The sequence below is a fragment of the Kryptolebias marmoratus genome, linkage group LG24 (genome assembly GCF_001649575.2).
Source record: "Kryptolebias marmoratus isolate JLee-2015 linkage group LG24, ASM164957v2, whole genome shotgun sequence".
Lineage (NCBI taxonomy): Eukaryota > Metazoa > Chordata > Actinopteri > Cyprinodontiformes > Rivulidae > Kryptolebias > Kryptolebias marmoratus.
Window position 1 is genome coordinate 19,219,759 of NC_051453.1, and position 21,286 is coordinate 19,241,044.

The following is a 21,286-nucleotide window of genomic DNA, read 5'->3' on the forward strand; positions in this document are numbered from 1 at the left end:
CGATTTGAGGAGATGACCTGTATGAGTCTTCATTATGTCCACCACATGTGCTTAAATATAGCTTCAGGTAACCACATAAAGAAGCAGCAGTAAAAATCCTCTGAGTTCTCACCCAAAACCAGGAAAACCTGCATCCTGTTTAATATGAAGTTTGCTACGTTCTCGGGGTTGTAATGATACACAAAGGGGCGCCAAATAAGTTTTATCTCAGGCCCAGCAATTTGTGCAGTCATTTGTTGTTGTGGTTGGGTTTTTTTTTTGTTTTTTTTTTGTTTTTTTTTCTTTGGATTGCTCGTGGCACCCAGCTCTTCACTCTCAGATTTTCAAATATCTGTTTGCAGGGGGGGATGTGTCAGTTCTGAACAGATGACCTAGTTTTTATGCACGCACCATCTTACACAGTGAAAGACCCCTCTCCATACGTTACATGTCTGCGAACACTCTGAAGTCAGTTCCTTTATATAAATTCAGTTTAGGGCGCAGATTTGACTGGCTGTGAAAAACGACAGTTATGGAATTGGTTAATTTTTAATTATTGCTGGCTGCTGTGTACACAGCTGCTCTACAGTTGACTATTATTATTTTTTCTCAGCATTTAATTAGAGCTGAAACAGCATGACCTATTTTGTTTGAAGAAAATGTATACTTTCTCTGTGCCTCCTCCGAATGTGGCCCTGAGCTTCATTCGCAGTTCTGTAATGGTTCTTCTCTCAGTGTAACGCGATGCAGATTATTCTAACCTGTTTAGAATTGCAAGCAGCAAATTCATCAACTGGATTATGTAAAGCCACAAACAGATTTTTCCTTTTGCATTATTTGCATGAAAGGCACCAATAAATGTAGCTGCGGGGAAAATGACAGGGCAAATTTTACCTCCCCTGAAAAAAAAAATCACGTTTCTTTTCTTTTAAGTGGAAAACCTGTTGTGCCATTCAGAGTTGTCACTCTAAATTTGCCCTGTCAGTCCTCTAAATGAGTCATCATCAGTAATAACGTGATGCCAACGTTTCCACTGAAGGTGCTCTGCTGTGTCACACAGACCAGCTGCAAAACCAAATCTAAGCAGTATCCAATGAGACAAAGCCATCATCTGTGTACTGATGGCTCATAAAACTGTTTTTCAGCATTTTAATCTCCAAAATTGAAGGTAAAAGTAAGCTCACTAAATTACTTATTCCAGGATTTTGTGTATCAAAAAAAAAAAAAAAAATTTAATTTGTGACATTATAAGCTTTTAAATCAAGGCAGATGCAACCTCTTTAACCGTTTTATTTATTCAAGAAAAAGACAAAATTCCGTCTTTACAGCTTTCATAAAAATTAAAAGGTCTCACCCAGATGCTGCTGATCAAAGGTGCAAGCACCTCTATAGAAACAGAAGTTTTTATCATTGAGCGTATGTTAACACAGTGCCAAGAAGAAAAGGCATCAGAAATTATCTCAAAGAGGTTACTGCTACTACTGGGAAGAGTCATAATGTGAGTCCCAAATATTCTGGAGTCTATCATTTCTACACAGAGAGAGAGAGAGTTTATTCAAAGTAGAAAAGACATTCAAGACATTTGGTCAACTTCCTAGGGGTATATGTTGCAGTATACGACCCTAAAGTCAGACTGTTTACCATTTAAAGAAGTTACAAAAAAACTGAAAACTCCATCTCAGACTCTACAAGTAAGGGTAAAAGTCTTAAGTTTGTTGTACTGTTACAGTACATTTAGGGAAAACAGCCTGTTTGAAAGGGTTACCAAAATAAACCCTCATCTTTGTAAAGGAACATGGCAGAACGGCTGAGATTTCCAAAGCTGCATTTAAAACAAACTGCAGGACCTGTAGTACAGTATCCCTTGGACAGATGAGACCAAAGTAGAGATGTTTGGCCTTAATGTGCAGCATCACATTTTAGGAAAAAAAACCTCATCATATCAGCACAAACACCTCGTGCCAAATGTCGAGCATGGTGGTGTAGGGGTAGTGATTTGGGCTTGTGTTACAGCCACAGCTCCTGGGCTCCTTGCAGTCATTGAATCAACTGTGAACTCCTCTGTGGACCCAAGGATTCTACAGTCCGACAGCTGAAACTTGGACCAAACTGGGTCATGATGAAACAGAACAATGATCCCAAACAGAAATCTTCAGAGATCATCCTGAACATACTGGAGTGATGATGTTTGTTTGTTTGTTTGTTTGTTTGACATAACCCATTAAGGCATGCGTTGTTGTTCATCAGATCTTGTACAAACCCTGGCAAAAATTATGTATTCACCCCTCTTGGAGGATGTTCTTTCAATTGTTTAATTTAGTGTAAAAAATAAATCACAGACACGCTACAAAATTATCCTTTTTTCAAAATTCCAACTTTCTGGCATTAAACAATTAAAAAAAAAAAGAAGGAAACAAAATTGCTGTAGTCAGTCATAGATGCTTTTTTTTAAATCAAGTACAGGGGAAAAAAAGTGAAATCTTGAGAATATTTTTTTAATACAAAATTAAACAATTGAAAGAACATCCAAGAGTGGTGATTCCTTGATTTTTTTTACCAGGGGTTGCATCTGTCTGATGTTAAGACCAGGTCGTTTTTATTTTGTCCTGATATGCAAAACTTTAAAACTAAAAAGGTGTCTACTTAGTTTTTCCCGACTTCTTGTTTCTAGGCACACTAACACAGATGCACACAACGCTGAAAGGATAGTGTGACTGATCCTTTCATTGTTTTGGTAAAATAAACTTGCCTAAGCTGCTATAATCACTCATTTAGTGTTGCAGGAACAAATGCTTATTTTTAGATATTTCCAATCCAATAAAAAAGATTCAATCCCTCATGAACCTTTACTAATGCAGTGGTCCATTTGCTGTTGTTGTGGTTATTATTACTCCTTAATAACCTGTGTTTTCCTCCTTTTATAGACCCTCTGTCCATTTCAGATAATACCATTGTGATTTAGAAAGAAAAAAAAAACTGGATGTCAGATTTTGAGCTGACTGAAGCATCTCTTTTAGGAGCCTGAAGTAAAGCTGCAGCTCTATTGACAGTAAAGAGCATTTTCTATTATAAAGTCCATCATCATTTAATCTGTGGATAAAAATGGCTGGGTGTGATTATGTCTTCCTCAGTTTGTGCTGATTCTGCAGGGCATGTTGAGCTGTTATTAAAGGTAAGACAGATGCTTTTGGTTTGAGGAGCAAATATTACATTTAGTGAATAGAACAAAAGCTCTGTGCAGCTGAGTGATGGCTGCGTGTTTAGAGACGCAGCGTATTGTTGTTCAGCTCTCGTCTTTCATTGGATTTTTTTTTCTCCCTTCTAAACACATTCAACTTGCTGGTTTGTGCAGTTTCTCTCAACCTCATTGTTTTTGCTTGTTGCATTTGACTTGGCAGAAAAAAATTGAATTCACTTTTTGCACAATTATTCCAATCCCAATCACTATTGTGGCTTGCAACAAATAAATGAACTCATTCGGCTGGTGTCAAAAACTTTTTCTCTGCCAACAGAAAGCAAAACAAATCAAGCTGTCTCAAAATCATCGTGTGACCCAGAGATTAATTTTTATCAGTCAAAATGACAACATGATAAACACTGAGTATGTTTTTAAAGAATTAATTGTTTTATCTGGTTTGTGTCACAGCTTAGGTTCTTGACGAAAATTTATTTTCTCAACCATTATATAAGAACAATAGGTATCTGATCAGTGCGTGAGCAACTCCACCCCATTATATATATATATATATTTTTTTTTTCAGTGGGGGTGCAAACTTGTGTTTTTCCTACCCTATTTTTTGCATTTTAATCGCACTTCCACTAAGCAACAGTTTCTGCTATTTAGCAGTAATGTTTTTCATTAGCAACCCCTACTGTTCAGGAGAAGAACTGCAGCAGTGTCAGTATAAACAGCAACAAACACTGAAAGTGTGCTTCACTCTTACCAAGTGGCTCAATTAACATTCTAGAACAAAAAGTTAATTTGTGTTTTCTTATTTATATTATAGAAGATGAATTTTGCTGCTCACTGATTAAGTTACACACATCTGTTGCTAGTAGTTTTAATTAATTTGCAGTACAATGCATTTTTGTGTATTATTTGTGAGGGAAGTTTTGAGACAGTGTTTTCTCATTTTAAACAAGACTTGTTCATGAGCAGTTGTTTTTCTTTTAAGTCAGTAAAAATAGTCTCAATAATTGACCCATTCCTTTTTTGTATTTTATTTTATCTAAATGTGTTTAATCAAATTCTTATTGAATCACATTGTATTGTGATTAAAGGCGGAATTGGTTTTGTTTTTCGAGAAAAGGTTGATTTGTATCATGATTAGGTGCAGATCTGTATTGTATTGTTGTTTTGTTTTTTTTTGCTTATGTATTTTTAATGAATTGAATTATTACCAGTGTACTGAGACATATTATTCTGGCCACAGAGCAGAGATGCACAGCCCATTGTCCTCTCCAGTTTCAAGAATTCAGAAATTGTTGATGAATGTGCAGATTGGTTAGTTGTTTAGCAAAACCTCTGATTTTGAATTTGCATAATGTAACATTCTTTCCTATTAGACGTTCTGTTTTTTCCATGTTTTATTGCCATCTGAGTCGCCACCTTCTCTCACACTGGGTGAGGCTTCTGATCATGAATGAGAGTTTTGTGGAGAACTGAATACCTGAGTCATACAACGCTCACCTTGTACAACCAAAGAAAAGAAAGATTTCTCTGCTGGCTCACTGTGAATGCATTACTGTCTCACCCACAGCTTCCTTCTGAGACCATGACGTTTAAATTTAGTCAGGTTTAATTAAATCAAAAATACCTTAGTGTTGTAAATATATTGAACTATTTTCTACTGTCTGCATTGTCAGTAATGTTGCTGAAAAATATACTTCAAAGATAGCTCTTTTTTATATAAAGTGGAATTATGAGCAGTCAGTATCTTGCCTGCAGTAGACAGCAGTCAGTCCTCTCAGAGCGGGGGAACCTGTTAACTCTTTCTGAAACTTCCAGCTTGGTTTAAACAAAAAAATCTGTATGTGTTGGTCATCTAAAATCAGTTGTTTGAGGCAATTACATGTTGACTTTCATTAGCTACAGTTTATTCCTTCGTCGAACCAGTATTTTCACCTCATCTAAACATTTAACATAAAATCTCCACTCGTGAGCAAAGGGAAACGGCAGCTGTTTGTCAAACAAATGAAGCGACTAAACTAACAGCTGAAGCTCGACACATATTCCTTAGTGACTGAAATCTGCAAACAATGATCTAAAATTCTAAATAATGCATGTATGAGTTGTACGTCTGGGTCCCGGCTCCAGGAGGATTAGATTGATAAATCATTTCCATCTTCCTCACATTAAAGCAGAGAGATGTTGTGTGATTACTGTGACAGACTCGGTGCTCTCTGCCAGGTTTCTTTATACAGATCTGTATGTTCTCCACTTTAGCAGATGATGTACGTAAAAAGCTGAGACTTCCATCTTCTCCTACGCTTGTTTCACCTGCTGTAACAAAAGGTGCAGCTCTGCTGACCTGAGAACAGTTGTCTCTGTCACTTCAGTGGAAGCAGGAGGGAGAAGGCCTGAGGTTTGATTTCTAGCAGGACGTGATGCTGTCAGGGCATCAGGTGAGAAAGCCTGTCAGGAAAGCCACCCCCAAACCCCCCCACCCCTTACTCCACTCCTCACTTAATCTCTTCTGACACAATGCCAATGCCACAGTGAGTGCTGCACACAGCTTTATTCATAGATGTGGCAGTCAGGCAGTGATCAGCTCCCAGACTCTGTCAGGCTGGATCAAGTCGCACATAGCGGCGGTCACTTACACACGTTATTGTTGTTTTTGATTGTAAGTGGTCTGGCGTTTGACAATGCTCAGGAAATCATCTATCTGAGGGCATTTGTTGGTCCATCAGGATGTCTTTTAGACGTGTCACAGCTGATGGCAGAAAAGCAAGCAGCAGATGACCGAAACCTATGAGCCTCTTCAGCCTCAGTGTACGTAACAGTGGAAAACAGGTGCAGCTGTTAACCCACTAAATTCAAGCTCAAACTTCAATGAAACAGGGTCTGAGTGTCCTGAGGGCACAGGCAAACAATTTGCAGAATTGAGCCAGACATAACTGGAAAATCACGTCTGCAGCACGCATAGCTGCTTTACGGCTTCTATTGTTGTCTCTGAAAAGCTGAACAGGAGCTGCGAAGCAATCATAAAGCACGCAGGGAAGCAATTTCTTTCTCTTATTCAAGTGAAAAATTATTCCATGCTGTCACAAAAGACTCCCTAACAAGGTGCTTTAAACTCTCTGGCAGAGCATTGCTGCAGGGCGGCGGAGAGTGGATAAGATATAAATGAAGCTTAAAGTCAAAAGTCTGTTTCTGGTTATAGCAGCATTTCGTTTCCTCTCCGACATGCTTTTGATGTGGAGCTAAGATTAATGGTGTTGAGTTGTCTACTTTGCGGTCTCAAATTAACAACACAGGTTGTCTGGAAAAAAAACAACAACAACAAAAACTTCTGTAAGAGATATAAACACTGAACAGTTTTTTTGTGTTTGTGTGTGAAGCATGTTGTCTAAATTCAGTCACCACCTTTGACCGCTGTGTCTCCAAGAAAAGGTAGGTCATTTAAGGGGGCAAAAAGGGAATACTTAAGTACTGAGGAATGTTCTCTTTCATCTCCCTCTAATCTTTTATTATGTGATCCTTGCTCCTGACAACAGAAAAGGTACAAGGTGCCAAAGAATCCAGACCCAGCTGTTCTCTAAGGAGTGCTCCTGCATGGCAGATGGATTCTCACATTGAACGTGTTGATCCGTCAGAGTTAATGAGCCCTACAGTTTGAGCTTCTATTATCAGCATGCTGCATCCTGAGCTGGGCCAAGTGCACGTCATGCATCATAAAGTTTAGTCACTCCTTGATACACAGTGGACAGTAAGCAGAGCTCAGCATTTCTCCTCAGTGCTGGATATAAACCACAGACTGGACTCATTTTGCACACCCTGAGCTGTATGTTTGAAATACCACCTTTGTTGTATTGTTGAAGCTAAAACTACTTATGCTTAAAAGTCAGTTTGACACATGCAGTTAGTCAAGTTAATGAAAGGGAACATTCTTGATTGGAGGAAAAAAAAAATCAACTTTAAACCTCTTTTACAGCCGAATATTTTTTATAGGTATTCTCCCCCTTTTGTATTGTTTTATGTTGTTGCCTTACAAACTCGAATTTAAATGGATTTTCATTTTGATTTTAGGTAATTAATCCTTATAAAAAAACTCCAGATTAATAAAATTCAATTGTGGAAAAGAACTTCTTTGAATAAATTTAAAAATACAAAACTGAAGTATTCACCCTTATTGCTTTGAAGCCCCAACCATTACCTTCAGAAGCTACAGAAGTAGTTCAATAAGAGCCATCTGTGGGCAGTCTAGTGTCCAATGATCTCAGTATGTATACACCTGCTCTGATAGCCTCCAGAATCAACACCTCTAAGTAGTAAAGGCAAAGATAAAATGACAAAGTTGTGGAGAAAGACAAGTCAGGTAAAGTTATAACAAAATATTCCAAACACTGAACATCCCACAGAGCTCCAATAAATCTGTTATTAGGAAATAGAAATACAATGAAACCGCAATAAACCTGTCAAAATAGGGTTGCCCACTAAAACTCAGACCAGGTAAAGAATCAAAGAAACATCCAGGAGACCAAAGATAACCCTTATGGACTGCTTCTGCAGAGATGGGAGGATCTGTCTATAGGACCACTGTAATCTGCACAGCGCTGAGCTTCTTGGAAGAGTGGCCAGGAAAAAGACTTTGCTTGAAGAGAAACAGAAGGCGGACTGTTTGGAGTTTACCAAAAGGCATATTGGAGACTCCCCAAACATGCAGAAAAAGGTGTTGTGGTCAGATGAGATTAAAATTAAAACGTTTTGGCCATCAAGGTCAACACCATGTGTGGAACAACCCTGACACCTCTCATCATGTTGAAAACATCATCCACACTGGATGGCAGCATCCCTGGTGGTGGCAGCATCATGCTGTGGGGATGTTGTTCATCAGCAGGGACTGGGATACTGGTCAGAGTTGAAGGAAAGATGGATGACATAAATGGAGGTTCACCTTCCAGCAGGACAATAACCCCAAACACATTGCTCAAGCAACACTCCAGTGGTTTAAGGAGAACCAGTTAAATGTCCTGGAATGGTCTGGCCAAAGTGCAGACCTCAGTCCAATTGAGAATCTCTGGTTTGATTTAAAGGTTGCTGAACACATGCAGCACCAATCAAGCCTGAAGGAGGTGGAGCAGTTTGGTCACAAAGAATGGACAAAAATTCCAGTGGTTAGATGGACCAAGATAATAGAGATGAACCTGAAGTGACTTACTGCTGAAACTGCTGCAAAAGTTGGTGCTAAAAAGTATTGACTTTTGGAGTGGGGGGTGGGTAGTTTAAACACGTGCGCCCACCGTTTTTTATTTTTTAGAATTATTTAAAACAAGTTTTTTTCCTTCAATTGACTTTATTAAGCTTGAGTATTTTGTGTAGGTCCGTTACCTCTGATCACATTGAAAAGTTATTTACAAAGTTGTAAGGCAACAACATCAACCCACTATGTAGGCAATTAGTGGCATCCAGAAATTGGCCCCCAGTCTCAAGCAGAAATTTCTCTTTGGTTAAAAGAAATGTAACAGCTCTGCTTTTTTAACATTAACTTCAGCAATTAGTACAGTATAATTTTTTAATGTAACATGGAAAAGCAATATTCTTTTCCAAAAAAACGTGGCTAATTTGAGCTCAATAAATTAAAATTCCCTGCTGTAACTGATAAAATTGCATATGCACCTCATTGCTATTATTGTTTTACTCTGTTAGTTAGAACTGATTTAAAAAGAAAAAAAATGAAATGCAGTGACCACTAAAACAAAAAACAATTTCAAAACACACTTGCCTGCTCTCGGCCTGGAAAATGTTGCTTTGTCAATGAAATGTGTTGAAAATTTGGCCCATGTTTTAAATGAATTGATGAAGCTACACTATTCATAAACCTCAAAAGATCTTACGCCTCCTGGCCTTCTTACAGCATGATGTTTACAGTGTTTTAATAATTCAGGACATTTTTACATCATTCATAAATGTCAAGAGTGGCTTTTTATTCAGAAATCTTTCTCGGAGGGGCTGATGTATTCCATGTTTATATGAATTTAACTTGCATACAGCTACCAAAACAAGTTTTTTAAATCATTTTTTTTATCTTCAACTCTGTCCACTCTGTGGAACAGCAGCTTGGTGTGGAGCGGCACATATAAACAAACATTGTCAGAGATGTGTTAGATGTAAATGCATCCAATATCAAAACAAGGCTGTATTTCTTTTTCTGTTTTTTTTTTTAGACTACAATGCATTTTTGAAATCTTTTAGCCTGAAGTTTTACATCTTTACCTTGGGTAAGACCCCACTGTGCTCTCTGTGACCTAAACAACAAGTTTAACATGGTTGGATTGCTGCAAGTTTGGAAATCCTCCTTCAGTATGAAAGCTATCATGCTGCTGCTGTGTTTTTAGTACTTTAGTACATTGTGAGGCTGTTAGAAAATACAGCCGTCTTTACAACTGTTCCAGCAAATCTAAAAAACCTATTAACCTAAAAAGACCATGCAGACACACAGGCAGCTTTTCGTGGCTGTGGTGGCCCTGAGGACATATGCCTCGTTCGGCAGCATACTGCCATATACTGTCTCAGTCTGTTAAAAAAACAACAACAACAAAAAAAAAAACATGTGTCGTCGGGATAAGGAAAGCAAAATTCTGTACATGGAAGGGAGAGTTGAGAAGCAAGCGGAAAGAAACTCATTTTAACGCTGTAAGAGGAGGGAGGATCCTCCCAGGAGTTCTGATCTGAGTGTCTCGTGGACTGTGCGAAAACAATTGTCTCGCAACCACGTGTCCACGAACAGACTTCTTGATGTCTTATGGAGTCCAGAGCCTTCAGAGGCAATTTGTCTCGCCCTGCTGTGGGAGTTGGCATTGTCATCTTGGGACAGCAGGGGCAGCTGACAATGCTTTGGTGTTAGCATGACGCTGGTGGTGTGATAGAGTTGTAGGCTTGGTAAGAGGCCAGCGTGGCCCGTCCCGCTTTTAGTTTTCAACAACCAATCTACAACAATGCACACGAACCCTTTGTCATGGGTACGCTACCACTGTGCTCCTCTACACTCTACACAGCTATTTACATACATCACCTGATACAAACCAAATATTGTGTGGAAACACTGGGAGTATGATTATTTTTGTTTTTGGAAAAAACCTTTTTAATTTTTAGGTGTGAAATCTTCTAATGTTAACAAAATGCTGCCCTACAGTGAACTTAAAACCTCTGCAGCACCATTGACACACTGCTGTGTTATTGTGTCATGCTTTTGGCAGTAAAAGAGTACATTCATTGTGATTTCAAATGGGAAATTACAACACTAATCTTCACTATTTTAATCATACATCTTGTTATTCAAAGAATTAACTATGTTGTACTTTGTTCCATGTTCTTTTTAGATAAAAACACAAATGCTCTCTTTAAACTCTTTAAATCTTTTTTGATATTTTGACTTAAAAACATTGTTAGAATCAAATGGTTTTGAGTGCTGAGTCTGTAAACAAATATCACAGGGTTTAATTGAGCCCTCACCATATCCTTTTAAGCATCTAAAGCTTAAATGCAAAAGAATAATGCACATTCAATAATACCAGGTTAATTACTCTTACATTCAGAATCCAAAAATATGTTTTAATTAAAGCTCTCATTGACAATATAGATTCTCTTATATGACACATAAAAAATGAGTAAAAAGCCAGAATGTTTGCTAATGTTCCCCTAGATCCCAAATGTCACAATTAGGAGCACCAAAAAAGGTCAGCTCAGATTTCAGGCCATGCAGCGATATTGAAAATCAAAACTACTGTAAAGATCCGGCCAATCTAAGGAAGGCCATCAGAGGATCACTGTTTTCTAAAACGGCTCAGCCACGCAGCGCGCAGTGAATGGAGTGCAGGCCTCCGAGGGTCTCTGAAAAGGACAAACAGGTACCTGTGATGGGATTGAGCCAGAGCTGGAGGAGAAGGGGATTCTCAGGCTCTGAGGGTGACTGGCAGAAAATGTCAAGCACAACACGTCAGCCCAAAACAGAACACAGAAGGCAGATGTCAGAGACGGCACGATAAGAACAAGGGCAGGCTTACAAGGAAATGAGGAAAGACGCCTCTTCAGAGAGTTATGTCATCTGTTTGAGAGCCTATCTCAGATTAAACCCCAGTGCAGATCTCACCTCGAGTCTTTTTGTGCTCAAAGTACATCTGAATAACTATCTCCCGACCTATCACCCAAATGTACCAGGCTTGAAAGGAGGATGTCTCATAATGTTTGCCTCTTTTTCTGCTTTTGCTATCATATTTTACAAACAGAAGGATCAGTCAGGGTCACAGTTTTTTCTCCCCACATACTGGGCACAAAAGGAAACCTGAGCTGGGTTTTAGCCAGGGTCAGACATGCCAGAGGGGAAACCAGACTGAGGTTCATACACAGCATGTTAATTACACTGAATGTGTTCTGTTCCACCTTGAGACAGTGCTTCATCTTCATTTTTAACTTTTTTTTTTTTGTTTATTGATGAATTTTATATTTGGTTTTCAGGGTGGTGCTCCCACGGCTCACCCAGAAGATGAGCTGGATCGCCTGACCAAGAAGATGCTGTTTGACATGGACAACCCTCCATCTGAGGATTATTTTGGTAAGAAGCTGCTTTTTTTTACTTGTAAGGCTCCCTTCATACTGAATGACAACCTCTCCATAACCTATTACAACTTAGCTATTGCAGCAATTCTGAAAAACCTTCAGTTTAAAGGCACTCTCGCTGCTGCTACACTCTTAGTAATATACCTTTCTTTATTTTCTGCATCCCAAAATGCTCTCCTGCCCCCTCCTCACACTCTATACATCCACCCTGGTATGACTCTTTCAGACCACATCAGGATACAGCTATAAGTATCACATCTGTGCTAGGTTGTTTCCATGATTGCCTGATTGCAGTTGTTGCCCATGTGGCTTTGCTGGCCTCATTGGTCTCAAAACCATTGTGGACACATGACACCCATGAGGAGCACAGTACGCTGCATACCTCAAGACCGAGCACAAAGCATCCACATTCTGGATGATTTTTACATAATAGTGACACCTTAATCAAGTGTGAAGGGAGAATAACTTCAGCTGTAAATGATGCAAAGTATAATACTGTGGTATGACAAAATATCTTTTAAAAGTCTTGAATTTTAGTTGACAAAAAGCCCAATAATTGTAACAATGAAAATGTAAGTCTTGTCATTTTACCTACACAAACTAATCCTATATTAGAAATCTTCTCCTTGTACTGTAGGAGTTAACTCGTTATCCATATTAGATTTTCACTAATGTGTACCAGAAATAGGGTATGTTTTCTGTAATTTTTGTACTTTTACTACCAGTGTAGGTCAGAGGAAATCAATCAGGATGGTAGACTTTTTATGTTTGCTTTTAGCGTTCTATTGCTGTTTTTTTTCCTTCAGCCCGGTTCAGTGGGCCAATTATGAATAAGTCACCAACATGAACAAGTAAAATGTTCCTGTAAGCCATGTTTCTTTTCACTGTTGATGTAATCACACTTAATGTCTCATGTCCAAGTGTTCTGTTTATAAAAATAATGCAGTATGCTGGGTTCAAAGCTTTTTTGTGTGTTTGTGTAGAAACACTTATTATAGATCAAAAATAGAGTTGTGAACCTGAACTGAACAGATTTTGCTTTGATAAAAATGTTCCTAATATTCCTCTGGATAATGTTCCAGAGTTGATTTAGTGCTGAGGTTTTATTCTGTTCTCTTATTTTGCTCAGTATTTGGCAGATAGTTTTTATTCTTTGTAAAAAAGATCGTTTGACATCACGCTCACTTCAACAGACAGAAAATTGGTTTTTCTGTGGAGTTGTGGGTTGGACTTGATTCTAAAGTAACCCGTACAGATCAACATATATGACTGATTATATTGTTAGATTATTAAAGGCTTAGAATTCAGGAATGCATATCGCCCAGCGCCTTTCACCCCAGAGTTTTAGACTAAGATCATCTTTTGTTAAAATGACAGATTGTAGCCATTTTTGATCAAAGTTAATAGCTGTTTTGGTCAAGCCTTGAAAGTAATGTTATGTGCAATCTCACATTCAAAGTATTTGCTGTGAATGACTCTCAGCTGCTACCACATCAGATTTTTGCAGTGTTGAGTTGCAACTGTTTTTGTGTTGGCTAAGTTCGATTAGTTGTGGCAATCATTTTGAATTGTGTTTACTTCAACAGTTAATTAGTTGTAGATGTCCATCCAATGATTACTTTCAGTGTTTCATTAAAATTCATCAAGTAGTTTTATGAGATATTTTTCTAACAGACAGACAGGATTGCACACACAGGCACAGGCTAAAACTCTATCATCCACCTTTAGGCAGGTGATAAACGTTGCTCAACTGCCATGCAACAAATCTTTTTATTTTACTTAGGATTTAAATAAAATAATATAAATAATAGAATTGAAGCCCAGAAACTGGAATGGGTTAAACAAGCCTGGTTAAAGCGGAAGACAAAGTGAAGCAACATAGCATTAGTTCCTCATATAGATTCATTTTATCAGTGACAGACGTTTATTTAGCACTCTGACTTCTGATGATGCATTCATTAGTAAATATAATATCTGAATTGCCTTCCTCTAGCTTTGGAAAAATTAAAGAAATAATGATTATAAGTCATATTATAACCGAGGATGTAAAATACTAGTCAAAGAACTGGAAGAGCATTATAGATATGGCAATTTGTTTTCACTTCGAAAAAAATAGTATTTTGGAAATAAGCAAAAAATTAAAAAAATTAAAATCCCATTAATCTGACAAAATGCTTATGTTACATTTCCAATATTGTTTATATTTAGTATCATGATATTCAGAAAGTCTTTTGAAACATAAAAAACCAGCTAAAAAAAGTCATATTTTTTGTGCACGATTGTGTAATGATTCAAACTGAACAAGCAGATAAAATAAAAAAGATAAGATAGTTATTGTCTTTTTTGCTAAATAAAATATGAGTAAATATGCAGTGGACATCAGCTGATGAGGTGACTCAAAGCTCTCCTTGTGCCCTGCTTTTGTGCTTGACTTGAACCAAACAATAGTTTCTTCTGAAAATGTACTTGTATTCTCAGCTGGAAGTGTCACTCCTAAAACAAAATAGCTGCCTTAGCTGCTTGCAGAAATAGCATTTTTAAAAACTTACGGATAAACGGTTAATACAAAACTGCCATAAGGTTTTCTAGATTAGTTCTCTTAGTGACCCACAGATTTAGTGAGGGAATACCTAAAGGTTGTTTTTAGAAAATGGCTCATGGCTACAGGGTACAATTTGCAGGTATTTATGATTCAAAGAAAGCTACATATTTATTTCAACCTCTAGTTTTCCTTTTTTTTTTACATTTATTTAGAAATAGCAGCAGAAAGACCTTCAGGTAGAGACTTAAAACTTAAAACTGTTAACAGAGTTCTTGCTTATAATATATACTATATATATTTGTAATTTGTGATATTGATTTTATTATTATTTTTTTGTATTTTTTATGTATTTTCATATGTGTGTATGTATGTATATGTGTATACTGTGTCTCTGTTACACGTACCCTTTCGCCCCACCCCTCTACACACACACACACACACACACACACACACACACACAAGTTCACACACCGATTCACAAAAAAAGTCCTGATAACTGAAGGTCATACAAACAGGTTGCTATTACAACAATGTGGCTTGCCTACTCTGATGCTAGATTCAGATTCAGTCTTGATTCAATAAAATAAATCATGCAATTAGGATTCTCATCTTGAGCTACCGTTATTGTAGATTAAATCTGTTATGGGACATGTAGGCAGCCATCTTCTCTATATGGTATGCCTGAGATGCCACAGCAGGACAAAAAAACAAAACAAAACAAAAAAAACATCCAGATTTTAAAGAGATATAAAAGTGTAGTATTAGGAATTGATAACTTACCTCTTTGAAATGTCGCAGTTTTGTTTGATTGTTCATATTTTTCAATAAATCTTTTTTTCTCTTTTAAGCACTAAAGATTTAATTTTCCTCCCATCTGCATCTGAAAATATTTAACTGCCAGGATTAAACAAAACATCTGTTTTAATACTATTTTGCAAAATAGGATTCAGGAGGCAAGGATTCAGTGCATTTGTATTTCATTTCTATTTTCCACCCCCTGCACCCTCCGCTGCCAGCCCTCTGCTGCTCTCCCTCCTTTAGCCTTTAATCCCCTTTGCCCTGGAATTAGTTACCATGCCCATTAGATACCTCATTCAGTGGGACTCTGCAGCATGCTTTATATCAGCACTTAATCACACAGCACATACCATGATAGTATGTGTAGGTGTATTATAGCTACAAGGATGTGTATTTAACTGGTATTAAGAGATATTCTGCTTCACGTTGGTGCACCCTGATGTAAAGACCTTAATTGGTTCACATTAGACGTAGGTCAAATGAATCTCCTGGCTCAAAAAAAGTGCAGTTGTTTGACAGAGAAAAGGCCTTGGTGGCCTAAATGGTGGGTGAATGTGCACAAGATGAACTCTGAGGCTGTCCAGACTTTGAACATTGTATCTGTTTTTGGTGATCTGATTGCAAGTGTCAGCAGTGTTCACACCTTGCCGTTTAAATGTTTACCTCAACATGTTTTTGTATTTGAATGATAATTAACCACACTGTATGCAGTTATACACAGCTATGTCATACAGTGGTCTGTCAGTGAGCAACAAACAGGTCATCAGTAGGTGTGCTGATGCTTCTGTAAAACTTACAGCACATTCACACATCGGAACTACATTATTTCAACATTAACACGGTTCAGAGCTGTTTGAGTTGCATTTTTGTGGTTATCTCTTGATAAGCTTAATACATAGCATTCCCAATATAAGAGAAGTAGAGGAGCAAACAATGATTAGTGACTTGACAGAGCTCAGTGTCAGAGCAAAGACTGAAGATTTGAACCTGTAAAAATCCATCACGGTGAAACATGGTGCGTTTTCAGCTGTCAGCTGTTGTACACAGCTCTATTGTAAATGTCAACAGTACTGTATATAAATGCATTATAAATACATTATATTTAGGTAAATATAATGCCACAAAAACATTCTCAGACTGTTGTTCTGTCATTCATACAGTACATTATAGCTTACAGTAACCACTGTGCTCAAAAACAATCAGAGCACACAAATTAAACAGAAACTCAACCCACTGCATCCTGGCAATCTGTTATGATTAATTTAAGTCTTTTTTTGTTGGGATTTTATTACAAAGAATTCTGATAAACATTTCATGAAAATTAAAAGAAAAAAGCCCAAATAAAATAAAAGCTATGTCTTCAAAATTTTCTGATAGATGCTTGTTGAATTGTCTTTAATCAGTTGGCTACTAAAGCAGACTTTTTTTTGTTTTGTTTTGACTTGTCCAGGTGATTACTCTGCTGCTTGTATGGGTTCACATCAGTTCAGTAGTAGGTCCTACAATGCAGCTCAGATCAGACTGCTTTCAGACCACCAAACGTATGCAGATAAAAGAGGTCCAGACCACCTTTGAAGGTGACCACCGTGGGTACAAACAGCTAAAAAACAATCAGAACAAAGAAAATTAAAAGAAATTAAAGAAAAAGATCAACCTAAAACATCTTCACTCAGACGTTAAATCGTTGGAAGATGTTTTCAGTGCCTATTAAGCCTATTGTATTTAGTGCTATCCAATTGCAACTTGATAACTCAGAAGTGAATTTAGTAACAAATTTGAACAGCCCCTCTGTGCACCTCCATACCATACATGCAGACATTGGCTGGTTAAAGCAAGGACATGGGAGTTGAGAAATGGGTCACAAGTGAATCTGAGGCAGCTGGAGCAAGTTAAGGATGGAGTGTGGGTCCGCAGCTGACTGTGGCTGGATGTTGCCCAAGCAGAAGTGGGGGAGGGAGGGTCATGTTGTGGTTAAACAACAGCTGAGTTAACTGAGAGATAGGAACAGAGCGAGGGCAGAAGCCCACGACTGAGGTGACTGCTGGGACTCATTAGGAGAGAGTTCAAGCGCAGGCAACATGCTGCTCTGCAAATCCGCCGAGCCCTGCTCCTCCCCCACTGAATAATGTACATAAAGTCACCACGGTTTGTTAAAATTAACTCCAGTCCAGCATGTTTCCCACTGTATATCCAGAACTATGGGGAAAGTAATTCCCAGAGTATGAGACTTTTATAATTACAAAGAATCGGATGGCACTTGGGCCGCTTTTTGGTTTGGATAAAGGGAGAAAAAGGGGCTTGCAGTTTTTGAAACCCTAAGGCTAGTAATTAACAAGATTAATCAAAGTGGGGCTGCGATCTTTAACACACTGCTGGACTGGATCATTGTCTTCATATTGCAAAGTTTTATTGGTGTCACTAACGTCTTTGACAAGCCTCTAATCTAAAATGGCCACAGTGAGTTTTCATTGGTCCACAGGGGGTTAATTGAATTAAATTAACATTACACTCTGGTCCTGTGATGTCACATGGAAACTTTTCATTAGTGCCATTTGAGCTTCGAAGTTACACAACATTGTTATGCTTTCATACGTCAGCTGCAGTCCAGCAATTACACCGGACAAGTCTTTGAAGACTTTCTGTAGTAAGACGAGCTGAGAGAAAGCAGCCGTTCTTAAATGCAAATACATCAAGCTGTAAAAAGAAGGGCGGGGGGGGGGAGAAAAAACCTGAAAAAACCTAAAAATGGTGCAGTATAAAAGAATGGCTTTTCTTGTGAGAAACCCAGTTTGCAAGCCAGAAAATTTTCTTGTGATTGAAGCTTCTTTGAAAAGCAACTGATTAGTCCTGATTTAGAGTTCCAGATTAGATTTGAGTAATCTGAAAGAGCCTTTTCTCCAAATGTCATCATCCGTCATATTTAATCCACTTAGGTTGTGCGTAGGTGTACTGTGTTTGTGGAAATCTAATAAGACACAGCTACTCAGCTCACAGTACAGATGCCTTGGCATTTGTGCATCAGAGGAACTTACAATATTTTGTCATCACTACATTTCTGTCAACCCAAAACCAGGACATAAAGCTGAATAATTGAAAGAATGAGATGGTTTGCATTATTTACAATTAGCGATGATAATACTTGCACGGTGTAGCTCCTTCACTGCAGAGAATGACTTTCTATTTCTCCTTTTGACACCCAAACGACATTTTGAGAATTCCTTCCTGTGATCCCAGACATTCAGTATCGCACTGAATTAAGATGTGAAATTTTAATAGCCAATCAATATTTATACTGAGAGGTTTCCAGTGAGATTTTTGAGCCAGGGCATAAATGTTATAATCAGATGGTGGAGAGAAGTCATTGGAAATTAGCGGAGAGATTCATGTGGCTCCGCACAGGACTCTGAGCTGTCGGGAAATAGAGGCTTTCCCTGTTTGAGCTGTCCTTTGTTTTTTTATGATAAGAGCCAGAAAAAGAAAAGGCAGACTTATTTTTTCTCTATAATGTTGTCGAGAGGAGCCCTCATAATTTATAAGACACCTCACATGAAAAGTTCATGAGGAATCTTGGAAGCGATACATATGGAGGCAGAACTCCAGTAACACCACAGGCCAGAGTCAGAACAGCTGAGGTAACTGGGTCAGAAAAAGTTTGGGTTCTTGCTTTTGTGGAGCTGTCTGCAATTCTTCATCACACAATAAAGCGTCAAAACTTAACATATTAACAGCCTTCCAGTTTAGACAGCTTTGTGTTTTCTCTAAGATCCTCTGGTGGAGTTCATTTGCATTTTACTGAGGTCGCCCTCAGCTGTCTCGGAGGAGTTTGCTTTTAGATGTGCCTCTACATGTCACAACAACAAGTGGGATCTCTGACAGAGGGAAAAACCTACTTTAAAAAACAAAGACACACCCACTCCCATTTCCTCAATCTTCCACAATATACCCCCCCAATGTTTAAATGCCTTTGGCCAACCTTCTCCCCCATCACAGAAAAGTGTTTCCATTTAGTTTATAAAGGAGTGTCTCCATTACACTCCCATCTGAACTGATAATATGTAAATAAATATTCAGAAAATTTATTCAGAATGCAAAACAGGATACTGTAGCACAAAGTGGGTTCAATAATAAAATCTTACACAGGGAAACTTTTGGTTTATCAAACTCACCAATCAAAATCGCACTATGCTTTGTCACAACACTTGGTCAGCTTACGAAATCAACTCACACTTCCTGACTTTGGTTGATAAGCACATATGGTCTTATATTCATCTATAAAAGAATTGGCTTATCAATCTTCTTAGCCCCATCAAAAAGCCCCCGGAGATGTAAAATTCTGGAGTTTATTAGAATAAAGTGCTGCAGGTGTTTTCTTGTGGCGATCGAGACAGGTTTTCATTCAGAAGGAACCCTGCTGCAAATAATGCAAATGTCTGAAAAAGTTGAGTTTAATTGACATGAAGGCAATTAGGTGAATTTTCTTGCTGTGATTTTTGTTTTACAACGTTTTATAACCTGAACAACATACTGTGAAACAATTTGTATCATAATATAATGTAATGTAATGTATTATAATATCTGAAGAATGTTTGAAAGATGCCAATGCAAATGTTAAAGCTGCTGACAATGCCTCATTAGAGTTACCCACACACCTGTGTCTCACTCCCTGACTGCACCCCATATAAGACGGGCAGACAGTAACCCTTAAACAAAATAGCAGTTGTGTAAAACTATAAATTGTACTGCAAAAAAATTCTGAACTGCAAGTACCAGAATAGTCCATTACATAATGTTATAGCTCTAGTGTTTTATGTAGGAGATACGACAAGTTTTAAGACCCTTCGCTGCCAGTTTCATGGGAAAATTCTGAGCTCAAATACAGTGGGGGCCAATGAGACTGTGAGAGGAAAAAGGGTTTGCTTGCAAAAATTTGGGCAAAAACTCAAGATTTGATTATCTAAAAACTAAAAATATATATTAATATGCCAGTTCAGTCTAGAAATAGGTGACTTTCTGTGAACCATTGTTTCTTCTGTGAATAGAGCTCCAAAAAGGGTTAGGTTTTCTCATTCATTTCACTAAAATCCAGTTGTAGCTGTTGTCCATATGACGCACTGTTACTAGAAAAAGTCATAGCACACTATTCTTAATTGAGCCATGTATTTTAATGTATTTTTTTGCATAGGCTTTTTCAAAGGTGTGAGTGAAGTAGCAAATCAAAATCTATAATGGAACTGGAAAAATATTGTTCAAACACCCTCAATATAATATTATATAAAATGTCATCCATCCATTTTCTTTACCCTTTTTTCTGTTTTCAGTCTCGGGGGGAGCTGGTGTCTGTCCCCAGCAGTCACTGTGTGAGAGGCAGGGGGGACACCCTGGACAGGTCACAAGTCCATGATAGGAACACAAAGACAAATCAGACAAACAACCATTCACACTTTCATTCACACCTTTGGACAATTTAGTTATCATTTAATATAGCATACATGTTTTTGGTCTGTGGGAGGAAACTGCAGTATTGGGAGAAAAACCCATGAGCGCACAGGGAGAACATGTAAACTCCAAACAGAAAGGCTGGGAAGTGAACCTGCGACCTTCAACAGCTCTAACCACTGCTTGACTCGCTGCCTTGCCATAATCTTATCTAATAGAATAGAATAGAAAAGAAAAAAAATGAAGTGAAAATAAACATTATCTTGTTGAAGAGATAAGAAAACGGAATCACTGCAACAAGGGATGACAGCAAATCGTGTCTCAGCACTTTTTTTTTCCTTTTTAGTTCTTTCTCCTCAGGGCACTTTGACAAACTACTCAGGCTCCTGAACCTCTTGTAAATGTTGGTCATAAAGATGTAGCTGTTTGTTCTGGTATCATGGTGGCATTTCCATGTAAATAAACAAACAACGTGAATGATCTTCAGGCTATGTCTATGCATTTTTACAGTAAGTAATTTTTGTGACAGGCTCACATTAAACCACACACGGTGTTACCATGGAACCATAACGAGTTTTAAGCAGGTTTATAACTTAAAATCAAATGAATATGTTCAGCAGGCACCATGAGACAGAAGCATAATGCTGCTGGAAGGAGGTCACAGACCACCCAGGGGGAGGAGGCGAGCATACAAGGCAGTCTGGTGACATGGCAACTTGTCTTAAGCCCAAGCATCACTATACCACCTA

The 21,286-nt window shown here is 38.1% G+C and overlaps 1 protein-coding gene across 6 annotated transcripts in view; it reads left to right on the forward strand.

The window, feature by feature from the left end:
* Positions 1 to 21,286, forward strand: part of lpp (LIM domain containing preferred translocation partner in lipoma) — a 193,850-nt gene that overhangs the window by 130,484 nt on the left and 42,080 nt on the right. For all 6 annotated transcript variants that reach the window (XM_017423523.3, XM_017423525.3, XM_017423524.3 and 3 more), the window contains one exon: positions 11,660 to 11,756. In XM_017423523.3, the coding sequence (XP_017279012.1) occupies positions 11,660 to 11,756 (97 nt within the window). The remainder of the gene's footprint in view (positions 1 to 11,659; positions 11,757 to 21,286) is intronic.